The 14,339-nt window shown below is 60.6% G+C and overlaps 1 protein-coding gene across 1 annotated transcript in view; it reads left to right on the plus strand.

The window, feature by feature from the left end:
* ZC3H4 (zinc finger CCCH-type containing 4) overlaps positions 1–14,041 on the plus strand; it is a 31,600-nt gene extending 17,559 nt beyond the window's left edge. The window contains exons 6-15 of the mRNA XM_056135547.1: positions 78–232; positions 559–655; positions 737–876; positions 1,014–1,118; positions 2,409–2,520; positions 2,885–2,994; positions 7,694–8,040; positions 8,121–8,464; positions 10,231–10,473; positions 11,101–14,041. Of these exons, the coding sequence (XP_055991522.1) occupies positions 78–232; positions 559–655; positions 737–876; positions 1,014–1,118; positions 2,409–2,520; positions 2,885–2,994; positions 7,694–8,040; positions 8,121–8,464; positions 10,231–10,473; positions 11,101–12,647 (3,200 nt within the window). The 3' untranslated portion in view covers positions 12,648–14,041. The remainder of the gene's footprint in view (positions 1–77; positions 233–558; positions 656–736; positions 877–1,013; positions 1,119–2,408; positions 2,521–2,884; positions 2,995–7,693; positions 8,041–8,120; positions 8,465–10,230; positions 10,474–11,100) is intronic.
* Positions 14,042–14,339: the final 298 nt, after the last annotated feature.

Consider the following 14,339-nt stretch of genomic DNA (forward strand, 5'->3'; position numbering starts at 1 on the left):
GGCGGGGAGGCAGTGGTTTGTGTGGGTCTGTTGCTGATGCTCCTGGAGGCTTACTCGCTTTCCACATTCCGACACAGGCAGTCGAGGCCGGGGCAGGGGCTACCGGGGCCGAGGAAGCCGAGGAGGGTCTCGAGGCCGAGGCATGGGCAGGGGCAGTCGAGGCCGAGGCCGGGGCTCTGTGGGCGGCGACCATGCGGAGGATGAGGAGGACTTCTACGAGGAAGAGATGGAGGTGAGGGTCTGTGGCCACACCCAGCAGGGGTGGAAGGGGCCACAGGAGAAGTGGGGGAGGGTTGGAGGTGGGGGCTGGGTCTGGTGTACATGGGAACCTGCTCTCTGTGTGGGGCGGTCTCATCTGGGGTTGATCCTGGGGTGCCGCGCCAACTCTGCACTCGGGACAGAGGGATGCTCGCTGGGTTCAGAGGAGCTTAGAGCCCTTCCTCCCCCTGCCCCCTGTCGGAGTGCTGTGTGCGAGGGGGTGCCCTGCCCTGCATGCCTGGGCCACCTCCCCTGGGCCCTTGGTTATGCTTGACTGCTTCTTCCTTCCTGGGATCCCAGTACGGCGAGGGCGAGGAGCCTATGGGAGACGAGGATTACGATGAATATTCCAAGGAGCTGAACCAATACCGCCGGTCCAAGGATGGCCGAGGCCGAGGTGGGCAGGGAGCGTGGGCAGGCCTGTGGGGGGCATCTCTGCTGACCCCGCCTGTGCTGACCTCAGCCTGTCTCTCTGCAGGTCTGAGCCGGGGCCGGGGCCGGGGTTCCCGAGGCCGAGGGAAAGGGATGGGCCGGGGCCGGGGCCGAGGTGGAAGCCGTGGTGGGCTGAACAAGGGTGGCGTGAACGATGACGAGGACTTCTACGACGAGGACATGGGCGTGAGTCTGTTCCCCTCTCTCCTTCCCAGCTCCCCCCCCCCCCCGGACCCCCCCACTCAGCTCCCCTGGGCCTTGCTGCTGCTGCTGACATCCCCTGCCCCTTCCCCTTTCGTCAACACATTTCGTGACCTTCACAGGATGGTGGAAGCTACCGGAGGAGTGACCACGACAAGCCCCACCAGCAGTCCGACAAGAAGGGCAAAGTCATCTGCAAGTACTTCGTGGAAGGGCGGTGCACATGGGTAAGTGGTGGAGTGTGTGCCAGGTCCGTGGGCACATCCCAGGCCAGCAAGCAGGAGCTCCTTATCACTCGCTATGCAGGGGTCACTTTCGGTGTCTTGGCGATCACACAGTGAAGGGACTCAGCCCAGGCTTCCTGCATGTGAAACCTGTGCTCAGTATTTTTATTTTATTATTTTAGCTTTTTAATAAAATCACACCCAGCAATGCTCAGCCCAGCAATGCTCAGGAGTTACCCCTGACTCTGCACTCCGGAACTACTCCCTGTGGTGCACGGGACACACACACACACACACACACACACACACGACCATATGGGATACCTTGAATCAAACCAGTTGGCCACATGCAAGGCAAACACTCAACTGACTGTCCTATTGCGCTAGCCCCTCAGCACCCTTTTCTTAAATTTATTTATTGATTATTTGGTTTTGGGGGCCAACCTGGTGGTGCTCAGGCTTATTCCTGGCTCTGTGCTCAAGAATCACTCCTGGAGATTCCAGGGGTGGAACTCATGGAATTCAGTTGGCTGTGTACAAGCAAACACCACCCCTGCTGGACTAGTGCCCAGACCCCAGTGCTCAGCTCACTGAGCTCTCTCCTGCCTGATTTGGGGGGATTTTTTTTTCCCTTAGGGGAGCACACCTGGTGATGCTCAGGACTTACTTCTGGCTCTGTGCCTAGAGATCACTCCTGCTGGAGATTGGGGGACATATGTGAGGCCAGGGCTCCAGCCTGGGTCAGCCACATGCTGTGCCCCCACCCTGCCTCCTCTACTTTGTCTCCGGCCTGAACTTTTTGTTTGTTTCCTGAAAATTTTCAGTCAGTTCATAGGCCTTGAACCTTGTTTGTTTATTCAGAGCCTGGGGACCATACCTGGTCCTCTCGTACATCTTCCCAACCTCCACAGGGGCTTTTGAAAACAAATTCAGGCAGTGTGGTTCTCTCTGGGAGCTTTTGTCCTCAGTTCCTTGACCAGCTTTGCTGGGGGGTGGTGGGGGCCTTGGCATCGTCTCAGCAGGACACATTTCCGGGCACAGCAGGGCTGTACCAGGGCTCAAGATGCTTGGGATGAGCAGCAAGTTGGGAGGGAAAAGCCGGGTGGGGAGCCAGAGCCGGGGGGCCACTCAGGGCGGGTCTCGAGCCACTGAGGGCCACTGTGGGGGTCTCGGGAGCCATTGGTGGCCTGCCCCCTCACTGCTGCTCTTCCGAGGGAAGGTGCAGTGCCTGACTTTCCACCAGCCCACCAAGGCCCCCTGATCCTCCAACTCTCATCTCTGCTTTTCTTTCAGGGTGACCACTGTAACTTTAGTCACGATATCGAGCTACCAAAGAAGCGGGAGCTGTGCAAGTTCTACATCACGGGCTTCTGCGCCAGGGCCGAGAACTGCCCCTACATGCATGATATCCTTTGGTGCCTGTGACCAAGCAGGTCCTCTTGCGGTCACCACGGCATTCACCACCTCACTGCACAGGCTCCCTCACTTCACCTCCCATCTCCCCCACTGGCTTTCCCCTTCTTGTCACATGATGGGTGAACCGTGGACAGGTTGCACACTCCAGACCACTGCCATGTGCCATTGCCTGTGGCAAATCACCAGATGTCTCTGACCCTCATGGCATCTAGAGCCCAGTGGGAGGCGGGTGGAAGGTGCTTCCCCCTGCCCCCACTTTGGGCTTCTGCCCCTCCTCTCCCCAATGGAGGAGGCAAGCACTGCCCTCGGGCTGGGGAGCCCTGAGCTGACCGTTGGCCTTGACTCCTGGGAACGCGACTTTCCGTGCAAGCTGTACCACACAACGGGGAACTGCATCAATGGCGATGACTGCATGTTCTCCCACGAGCCCCTGACTGAGGAGACGCGGGAGCTCCTGGACAAGGTAAGGGTAGCCACACGCCTCCCCTCTGGCTAGCCAGCAGACTGTTTCTTCCCTTGGAAATCAGGTCCAGAAATCGAGGGGGGAGGGGCATGGAGAGGGGGGGGAGAGAGAGAGAGAGAGAGAGAAGAGAAGAGAGAGATAGAGATGGTGGAGGGGGGACAGGGTCTTGTCAGTTGCTCTCTGCTTTGTACTGGGGTCACTTCCGCCTAAGCTGGTTGGGACTGACCCATGTAGTGATCTCTTGGCCCAGTCAGCTTTGTGGTCTTTGCTCACCTGTGGAGAGGTGCCGGCGGTGGGGTTGTGCTTAGCAAGGAGAGTTCTCTGGAAGGCAGGGGACCCTGGAACTCCTCTCCCATCAGCTGACATTGCTTCTGATGTTCCCTGAGGGGTCAACTCCCCAGTCTGAGGAGGGAATGTGGGATTTTTTCTAGCGGCCTTCCCTTTGGTGGGTGCCCTGAGGAGCTGGGAACGGGGCTGTTGGTGTGAGAGGCTGGGACCAGGCCTGCCTAGATTCATCCACTTCAGGGATCCTCCCTCAGTGCCTTGTCCTGGTCACCCACCTGTGGGTCATCTGCTCATTGGAGGCCACTCCTGGAAAAAGCTTAGGGGACCCTGAGAAGAAGCTGCTGTCCTATGGGGCCCCCTAGTGTGGGAAGGAGGAAGTGGGCACACCCGGGCCAAGGACCGCCTCCTGCCGGGGCTGCTGTGTTTGCTCTGTGCCACCCAGAGCAGTGCAGGTGGCCTTGGAAAGACAGACAATAGCAGCTCTTGCTTTACCCACCCACTGCACCCACACCCAAGCAGGAAGCACTGAAAAAATACATGTATTTTGTTTTTTCTTTTGGGCCATACCCAGCTGTGCTCAGTGTTACTCCTGGCTCTGCACTCAGATATCACTCCTGGCGGTGCTCGGGGAACCATATGGGGTGCTGGCAGCCCCCACCTCACCCACGCTATACTGTCACTCTGGCCCCTCAGACACAAGACTTTTTTTTTTCTTTTTGGGTCACACCTGGCTCTGCCCTCAGGAATCACTCCTGGTGGTGCTCGGGGGACTGTGTGGGATGCTGGGGATTGAACCCATGTTGGCGGCGTGCAAGGCAAATGCCCTACCTGGTGTGCTCTAGCCCTGGACACAGACATTTTGAAAGCATCAATTTTATCTCCCATGTAATTTTTTTTTCAATGTAGGAGTACTGCTATTCATTCAGCAACTGTCTCCCATGTAATTTTAAGCCAGTCTCTTAAGCCAAAGTCTCAGTAGGTTGAAAATGAGTGCTGACCTTGAAAACCCAGCATAGTACTTGGAGGGTCCAGTGAGCCTGCAGGGAGGCTTTGGTCAGCTAATTGCTGCCTCCTGACTGGCCAGGGCGGCACTGCTGGGGAGCAGACGTCAGCCTGCTCCAGGTCTTCTCCCCACGTCTCGGTGACTTCTTTCCTTCCATTCTGGTTGGGGATATGCCTGCTGGGGTCAGTAGTGTCTTCTCAGAATAAGAGCTAAGGAGCAGGCAGCCCTCTCTCAGACTGGCTTTCTGGCCCTGCCCCAGCACCTCTTGCCCACTCTGTCGCCAGCTCCTGCCCGGGTTTGGACACATGTGCGCTGGTATTTCTGTGTGCCTTTTTTTTTTTTGGCTTTTTGGGTCACACCCAGCGATGCTCAGGGGTTACTCATGACTCTGCACTCAGGAGTTACTCCTGGCGGTGCTCGGGGTACGATATGGGATGCTGGGGATCAAACCCGGGTTGGCCATGTGCATGGCAAACGGCCTACCCGCTGTGCTATCACTCCAGCCCGTTTGTGCCTTCTTGAGAGTGGTTTGTGCATGATCTGGCCATTGGCTTTGACGTTCTTGGCTTAGATTAATTTGGTGGCGCATCTGGGTGTAGTTTGTAGGTGCATTCTTCGTCTGTCCTTCTGTTCTTCTTAACCTCGATCTCCCAAAAATTTCCATCGTGTGCTAATAAACATGGAATCTGTAACTGTCCTGGTACTCAAGCTGCCCCCGTCCCCTCCAAAACTCCCCCAGCATTTCAGCGCCTGCCTCGAGCCCCCCCACCCCCCATGTGTCCCCTCCTCCCTGGGCTTTCCCAGAGTCCTGCGGGATGGGCCTTTCAGTGGGTGCGATGGGTCTGTGGGGACTCTGTTGCGGGTCACTGTGTAGCTGTGTTATTTCCATGGATCACTTCAATACCTGTCAGCTGTGGACATCCCAAATGCTTCTACTTTCAGGCAGAATTATTTTTTTTCTTTTTGAGGGCTGCCCCTCCCAGCAGTACTCAGGTTGACCCATCCATCCATTGGGTGCGTAATGAGGGTAGGTGCCCTGGTTGCCCAACTCCACAGAGCTTGCTCTCTGGCCCCAGCATTCAGATGTCAGCTCCCAGGCCAATTGTTCCCAGTGTATTTCCTTGGCCTGGTGAGTGTCTGGGCCTGCCTGCCCCTGTGGCTGTCCTGCCTCAGGAAGCTCCGGGGTGCCTCCCTCGTCTGGTCATGTGCTGGCTGAGTTGCCTGGTTATATGCAGAAGAGCTGCGTCCACTAGGACTGACTGCACTGGGTTCTAGGCGGGGTCTTGGGAAGAGGCTGCGGACAGAGAGGTCTGTTGGAGTAGGGCCCTAGACAGGCGGACCTGGCATCTTGGCACTCCTGCGAGGAAGAAACTAGCGCCCCCTGGCTGCAGTCAGGGAACAGGAATCTGCTGGATGGCTATTGGGGAGCAGGGGCGCCTGCTGGCCTGGTGTCACAATCGTCCGTGCTAAGTGGACACAGTGCACTGCTCCCTACACAGCACCCCAGACCTGCTTTCTCAGTGGCCGGCTCAACTCTCCGCAGGAGTTGGGGGATTTTTTTGGCTTGTTTCTGGTGAATGGGTAGCAGTGCTTCCGCCTCTTCCTTTCTCTCCAAGAACCTGCAAGGTCGCAAACGTGATCAGGGCGACTGAGCAGGGGGCACTGGGAGGATGAGGCAGGTGGACGGGGTGTGGCAGCAGTCCTCAGGAGGTCCAGGCAGCTGTTGTGTGCCAGGGACTATAGTTGGGAGTTGAGAGAAGGGCCTAGAAGGGGCCCCATCCCATAACCGGGCTGGGGCTGGGACCCTGGAGGAGGCAGGAAGTGTGCTGGTAAGCTGACCAGCTTCAGGCCCTCTCAGGCTGGATGCCACACGTGTGGCAGCGCCCCCTGCCCATGCTTCCCCATACTGCTGGCCGCATGTGCAGCCCATCTCGACTGGGAGGCCCATGGCCCTGGGACCAAGACTTTCCCCTGAAGACTACTCCTCTAAGTGAAGTGGGGGAGGGCTGTCACATCCAGCAATGCTCAGGGTTACTCCTGGCTCTGTGCATAGGAATCTCTCCTGGCACTGCTTGGGATCCATATGGAATGCTGGGGATTGAATCTAGATTGGCTGTATGCAAGGCAAATGCCCTCCCCCCTGTGCTGTCGCTCTGGCCCCTAAGCTACTGATTCATCATATTTGCACCCTGACTGAGGCCTCTTGGACCTACCCTGAATGAGAGAAAATGCCTGGCTCCTGCCAGGAGGGACCATCTCCGCCCCACACCTCCATCTGCAGCTGGAGAAGGAGGAACAGTGGAACCCTGGCAGGATGGAGGGCTCCCTGGGTCCCCGCCTCCCCGGGCCTGTCCCATGGTTTGCCAAGGGGCTGCCTAGCTGTGCTCGTGTCGGGAATTTACTCCTGTGAAAGGACCCAGTGCAGTCAACAGAGGGAAGGGACAGGGACAGGTCTGGGCACACCAGGGTCTCCCAAGAGTTAGTCTTACTGGATTGTGACAGTCGCACCGTGCTAGAGTTTTTCATCCCCCAAGGATACACACGCCTCTCCCCGTTCACTGTCTGGGACCTGGGGGATGGGAGCTTTGGGACAGCAAATCCCTCTAACCTGATTGCTCCCCACCATGGCCACCACAGCCCCCAGGCAGAACCCACGGCTGTGCCCACTCCCCTGCCTCATCCCCGTGCGTGAAGTGGTGCAGGTCTCAGGGATGGTCACAGAGACCCCAACAGCTCACCTGCCCCCTCTCATCCCCCGCCATCCACCGGCCTGCGGTTCTGGTGGAGCAAGCATGGGGGCCAGGAGGTCACTGTGAAGGTTGACGTATTGGAGGAAACCCCCACAGGAAGGTGTCCCAGAGGGCTAGGGGAGCGGTGTCTAGGTGGGGCCTCGCTAGGAGAGGGAGCCGCCCTAGGGCCCTGACCTGCCAGGAATCAAGTTTTCTGTTGGTTTAGTTTTTTGTTTTTTTGGGCCACACCTGGTGATGCTCAGGGATCACCTCTGGGGACCTTCTGGGTATCTGGGGACTGAACCCGGGTCAGCAGGGTGCAAGGGCAGGGTGCACAGCCCTTCCTGCTGTGCTCTTGCTCTGGCTCCAAAGACTTAGGTATTATTGATAATCCTGGAGGAGCTGCTGATCGGAGGGGCCAGCCTGTTGCCATTCCAGTGTCCCATCCCCATGCCTTTGCTGTCCCCATGGACATGCGATCAAGGTCCTGGGCAGGGAGGGAGCACTGGGATTCCGGGAGCTGATTGTGAGTCACATGTTGCAGGGCTGTGGCTGCCTGCAGGCGACTGCAGAGGTCGCTTGAGGCCCAAGTGCACACAAGGCACATGTTTTCCCTTCTTTGATCTCAGGCCCTGTGTGGCCCTTCCCGCTGTGGTCACTCCCTGGTGCTCCTTCCCTGCAGATGCTGGCTGATGATGCGGAAGCTGGCGCCGAGGATGAGAAGGAAGTGGAGGAGCTGAAGAAGCAGGGCATTAATCCTCTGCCCAAGCCACCCCCCGGAGTGGGCCTCCTGCCCACCCCGCCTCGGCCCCCGGGACCCCCAGCCCCCACTTCGCCCAACGGCAGACCCATGCAGGGCCCCCCTGGGCCGCCCCCACCCCCTCCACCCCCACCCCCGGGCCCCCCCCAGATGCCCGTGCACGAGCCGCTGTCCCCGCAACAGCAGGACATGTACAACAAGAAGATCCCGTCCCTGTTCGAGATCGTGGTGCGACCCACTGGCCAGCTGGCTGAGAAGCTGGGTGTGCGGTGAGTGTGGGGCCTGGGGTTGTGCGCGTTCCCTGTGGGGGCTTCACAGATGCCCTCTCACAAGTATTGTTTCCTCCTAGGTTCCCTGGACCCGGCGGCGGCCCCCCGGGGCCAATGGGCCCTGGGCCCAACATGGGACCTCCGGGGCCAATGGGCCCAATGCATCCTGACATGCACCCGGACATGCTCCCCGACATGCACCCCGACATGCACCCAGACATGCACCCGGACATGCCCATGGGCCCCGGCATGAACCCTGGCCCCCCGATGGGACCTGGAGGCCCCCCCATGATGCCGTATGGGCCAGGAGACTCCCCGCATGCGGGAATGATGCCCCCCATCCCGCCCGCCCAGAACTTCTATGAGAACTTCTACCAACAGCAGGAGGGCATGGAGATGGATCCTGGGCTTCTGGGAGATGCAGGTATGTGCAAGGAGGGGCCCCCATGCCCAGCAGGGCGTTCTGGGGCTGCTTGAGCAGACTGCCTCCGACACGTCCCGTGCACTGCTGGCTCAGGAGCAGCTGGGCTGAGTGGCCAGAGGGCCCTCGCCAGGACAGCCTCCTTCTAGAAGGTTCCTGCTGGCAAATGTCAGCCTGTCCTGTCCCTTGACCGACAGTTTTCCTCTCTGCCCTTCCTTTCTTGGTGACACAGTCGGGGCAGTTCAGGCAGAGCCACAGGCTTGTGCCCCTTGACAGGAACCCGCATACAATTCCTAGAAATAAGGTGGACGCGATTCTGAGGGAGGGCCGGAGACTGCTGAGGCTGGGTTGTGTCTGTGCCAACTGCCACTTGGGGACGGAAAAAGCATGTGGTCAGTGGGCCGGAGAACAGGTCCAGCCCAGTGCCCTCGTGGAGACAGAAGGGCCTAAGTGATAGCCTGGAGGCTTCTGGTGTGCTGTGGTGTCACCTGGGAAGAGGGGAGGTGGGTGGAGCATGGGGTGGTGCAGGGGGCAGTTCTGAGTTCACATGGGCTGGCACTGTGTGGCTGAGGCCCCTCTTTGTCCATGCTTGGCATTGGGATGGGGGCGCCCAGGCCTAGGGTCCCAGACAGAGGCCAGTGGTATTCCAGGCTGCAGAATCCCCTTGTCAGGTCCTGCTTAGGGGGTCCTAGAAGCCCTGCCAGGCTTGCCCAAGGCGGAATCCCATCTCCCGTGGCTTTCCTCCATGTGTAAGAGACATTGGGAAACTTTGCCCTTTTGTTCGCTCTCAAGTGACTCTTAGATGGTCCTAGGCTCCCATAGGATTCAAGACTTCAGGAGCCCAAGGTGACGTGGGTCCATCAGCCTACAGGGCCATGGCCGAGGTGCCGGGGACCAGAACGTGCCCGAGGCCTGTGCTCTGTAGACGGTTCTCCCAGGCTCGGGTCTGCTGTTATTATCTGACGGGAATGGGCGGGAATAGGGGTGTCGGAGCCACACCGAGCTCTGCTCCCTTCTGCAGTGCGCTTACACCACCCCGCAGCACCACTGCTGTTTCTCCGGCCCTCTTTGGCCTTTTGTAGACCCTACAAGTTCTACGTTAGTTTCTGCTTCTGTGGCATCAGCCTGATAGGGATGTTGGCCGTGCCCGTGGTGCAGTGGTCAAGTGCAGCCATCCCATTGCCCATGCCACCCCGGCAGCCTACAACTGTCTCCCCCAGCAGGCACAGTCCCTCCAGTGGCTAAGTGTGACCATCTCCCTTCCCCCTCTCTGCTCCTCACCCGCTTGGTTGTGGAGGGCTGTGCATGGGAGCGGGAGGGGAGACACGGCAGCCTTCTGCTTTTGAGGTGCTGTGGGGAAAGCCCCAAGCTGCCTCCCATGTGGGCACCTATTTCCACCTTTGCTCCCAGAAGGGGAGCCCGTGGGCTGGCACAGAGCAGTGTCTGCGTCATTGTCACTCTGCCCTTACATCTGTGCCATCAGCTCGCATTTTTCCAGCTGGGCTTCGGTTCCCACAGCTACCAAGTGCAGCGTAGGGATGGCAGGGGACCCCCCACACTGTCTCTGTCTCTGCACATCCTCAGAGCCTCGGCTGTGCCCGACTCTGTGCCCTCCCGTGCCATCACTGGGACTTCATCTCACGGTGACTGTGGTCAGGGCTGCACCCGAGGGGTGGCACCCAGCGGGCAGCAGTGCACGCAGGTGAGGGCTGGGGTGGAGCTGGCGCCGTGAGCCCCTCCGACACGCGCCCCGCTTCTTCCCGCCACAGAGGACTGCGGGCGCTACGAAGAGCTGCCTGGGGAGCGCCTCTTCCCCGAGCACCCTCTGGAGCCCGACAGCTTCTCTGAGGGAGGGCCCCCAGGCCGGCCGAAGCCGGGCGCCGGTGTCCCTGACTTCCTGCCCTCGGCCCAGAGGGCCCTGTACCTGAGGATCCAGCAGAAGCAGCAGGAGGAGGAGGAGAGAGCAAGGAGGCTGGCTGAGAGCAGCAAGCAGGACCGGGAGAATGAGGAAGGCACGTGTCGGGGCCGGGCCGCCGCCCGCCCAGCAGGGAGAGGCCGCCATGAGGAGGGCTGGTTCCTCTCAGAAATGAGCCTATGACCGCGACCCAGCCGGTGGGGGCTGCTGCATGTGGCCAAGGAGCTGGCGGGGCGGCCTGACCCCAAGGAAAGGGGGGTGGGCTGTTCCCGGAGAAGGCAGTGGCTGCTAGGGCTGACCCATGTCCTTGGGATGGAAGGGAGTGCTCATGGTGCCCCATAATCCAGGCATTTCCTGGGGGGAAGCCCCTCAGAGACATGCTGGTGCCACCTACAGGAATGGCCTCTGCGGCCGGCCGCCTCAGGGCATGCACCCTAATTTGGGGGCAAGTGGGGACCATGGGGCGGGCTGCCTCCTCCCCACAGGTTACACTGGGGCCAGTGGAGAGTCTCTGATTGGTTCCTCGGGCAGGGCCGGGCTGCTCAGAGACCCCCCACACATGGCGGCACCCAGACTGGGCCTCGGGGTCTTGCGTGTCTCAGGCTCCTGACCCATACCCTGCCTGCGTGCCCAGAGCATGGGGCAAGCCCGCGCTCGGGGACACCCTGTGACCGCCTGGGAGGCTCTGGGAGCCACTTATCTTCGCCCCTCTGCTCTGCTACAGGTGACGCAGGAAACTGGTACTCGAGTGACGAGGATGAGGGTGGGAGCAGCGTCACCTCCATCCTGAAGACCCTGCGGCAGCAGACATCCGGCCGCCCCCAGGCCGTCATCGGGGAGCTGAGCAGCAGTGGGCTAGGAGACCCACGTCTCCAGAAGGGCCATCCTTCCGGAAGCCGACTGGCTGATCCTCGTCTCAGCCGTGATCCCAGACTCTCTCGCCACGCAGACACCCCCGGTGGGCCAGGCCCTGGGGACACGGGTCCCTCAGACCCCCGGCTTGCGCGTTCCTTGCCCGCCTCAAAGCCCGATGGCGGTGGTCTTCACTCCAGCCCTGCCGGCCCCAGCAGCGCCAAGGTCTCGGGTGTGGTGCCCGCAGAGGAGGAGGAGGGGGAGCGTGCCCTGCGGGAGAAGGCAGCCAACATCCCGCTGGACCCACTGCCTGGGCACCCGCTGCGTGACCCGCGCTCACAGCTGCAGCAGTTCAGCCACATCAAGAAGGATGTGACCCTGAGCAGGCCCAGCTTCGCCCGCACCGTGCTCTGGAACCCCGAGGACCTCATCCCCTTGCCCATCCCCAAGCAGGACACCGTGCCGCCAGTCCCCGCAGCCCTGCAGGCCATGCCAGCCCTTGACCCCAGGCTGCACCGCGGCGCCGCCTCAGGACCCCCCAACCCCCGGCAGCGCCCAGGCACCTCTGCAGACCCTGGTGCGGCCGGCTCCAACCTGCCCGACTTTGAGCTCCTCTCCCGCATCCTCAAGACTGTCAGTGCCACCGGCCCCTCCGCACCCAGCGACAAGCCCAGTGACCCACGAGTGCGGAAGGCCCCCAGTGACCCACGGCTACAGAAGGCCAGCGATGCCGCTGCCTCCGCCAGGGCCACCAAGCCCGGCCCCCCTGACCCACTGTCTCCAGGCAGCAGCCCCAGCGGAGAGGGCTCCCCGCCGGCCACCGCACCCTATGACCCCCGTGTGCTGGCGGCCGGGGGGCTGGGCCAGGGCAGCGGGGGTGGCCAGAGCAGTGTGCTGAGTGGCATCAGCTTATACGACCCCAGGACTCCCAACGCGGGCGGCAAGGCCCCGGAACCGGCTGCGGATGCGGGAGCCCAGCCCAAGGGCCCCGAGGGCAACGGCAAGGGCCCAGGCAGTGGGGCCGTGGCTGGCAGCGGGGGTGGGTCTGGTGGCAAGGCCAAGGAGCCCCCTTTCGTGCGGAAGTCAGCGCTGGAGCAGCCTGAGCCAGGCAAGGCCGGGCCGGAGGGAGCCCCGACGCCGGCCACAGACAGATACAACAGCTACAACCGGCCCCGGCCCAAAGCCCCTGCCCCTGCGGGCGGCACCAGCACCCCCCCCACGGAGGGCGCCCCGCCGCAGCCCGGGGTGCACAACCTGCCCGTCCCTACCCTCTTCGGGACAGTGAAACAAGCACCCAAGACAGGCTCCGGCAGCCCCTTTGCAGGCAATAGCCCGGCACGCGAGGGCGAGCAGGACGCGGGGTCCCTGAAGGATGTTTTCAAAGGCTTTGACCCCACCGCCTCCCCCTTCTGCCAGTAGTGTTGGGTCGCAGCCAGAGCGGGGTGGGGGCTGCGGCGTGTGCTTCTCTCTAACTCTTCTCTTCCAATAGTTCTTTCTGTGAGACATAAACTGTATAGAATCACCTTGGTCCTGTCAGTGCCGCGGCCCAGGCCCTCGACAGAGCCCCTGGGTACTTGGAGCTGTGAGCAGAGCACGGGACCTTCTTGCACCGAGTGCCCCCCAAGCCTCCGTCACCCTGTACCCCAGCCTGCTCTGGGGCCACCGGGCGGGTGTGTGTTCTTGTCAGTATTAGCTATCCTTGGGGTGGCCACCCCAGGCCCCCCAGGACTGCTCAAGGATCCGAGTGTGAGGTGGTCACTCCCCAGGTGGTGGGGGGCCCCGGGGCGCGCTCATCTTCCTCACCCATGGGCGCTGGGGTTCAAGGAGCATCGCAGAGCAGAATCTGGACACCTCAGAAAGGAGAACTGGAGTTGGGCGCGCCAGGGCAGCTGGGCCCTCCAAGAGAGCCTGGGACCCTGCAGCGAGAGCCGGGCACAAATTCTGCCGCCCCGCTCGTGTCTGGCTGAGCCGGGAAGGAAGCAGGCCCCTGGCCCAGGCCCTCAGCCCCCCCTCCAAACTAGAGCCGTGGAGAGGTTCTGGGGTGCAGCTTTGCACTTGCCGGGCTATCTCCCCCTCCCCCACTTTTCCTCTTCCACTGCCCCGCCCAGCCCCCCGCTTCCTCCTGCTAATAATGAAATCTGGTGACCCAGCCAAGACCCCCCCCCTTTTTTTAGTAGGGTGGGAGGTGAACAAGGCTGCTAGACCAGTCCCCCCCTCTGGAAAACAAAGTTTCCAGGCGTGGGGGCGTAGCGCCCGTGGTGGGGGGCTTGGTTCGTGGCAGCATCCGTTTTGGTTCGTGGTAATAAGCAATCATTGGCGAGATTCCGCCAGCGTCCCTGGCACCGCCGTGTGGGGCCCCTGGGTGAGGACTCCGCACTGCTGCGGGCTTTCCTTTGCCCTCCTTGGGGAATTTCCTTTTGTAATAGAAAAAAAAAATGCTTTTATAAAATCGAAATTTGTGGATGAAATAGAAGCTGGAAACTTTCCTCTTGGAATATTCAGCCTAAGGACCTCATGGAACGATGAATTCACCCCGAAGTTTCATTTGCCATCAGGCCGAGCTTTTAAAGGAAAAAAAATGTTCTCTAACCAGGATTGTAACAAAAGTGTAAATACTATTCAGAGTCGAGAGTCGATGGTGCAAATATGTATATAACGTACTGTATTTTTACAATGATTGTCGCATGCCTCTATTCCTATCCCCCATTTTGTACTCCACACCCGTCTTCCAGAAACTTCGCCTGCCCTTTTCCCCATGGTCTCTTAATCCAATAATCGTATTACTGCCATTAAAGGATGCAGTTATTTTAGAAGGCCTGTGTTCTCCGTTCGTGCTGGGCCCCAGCTGCTCTAGACCCGGGCATCACAAGGAAAGTGGGGTGCTGCCTAAGAAGAGAAGGCAGGTGGGTTTGTCATTGTTCCCCCTCCCCCCCCCCCGCCCCTCGTGGCTGACACGAGGGAGGGAAAAGCAGACTCCTGATAACTGAGGCTGGTCCCAGGGCACCTGGGTCGAGAGGGCCTGGCATGGCCTGAAGCTGCAGGTCCATAGCCAGAAGCCACAGGCCTGGGTCTGCCTCACCTTCATCTGTCCTGGCCTAGGTCTGCAGCGGG

The sequence above is a fragment of the Sorex fumeus genome, unplaced genomic scaffold (genome assembly GCF_029834395.1).
Source record: "Sorex fumeus unplaced genomic scaffold, SorFum_2.1 ptg000122l, whole genome shotgun sequence".
Classification (NCBI taxonomy): domain Eukaryota; kingdom Metazoa; phylum Chordata; class Mammalia; order Eulipotyphla; family Soricidae; genus Sorex; species Sorex fumeus.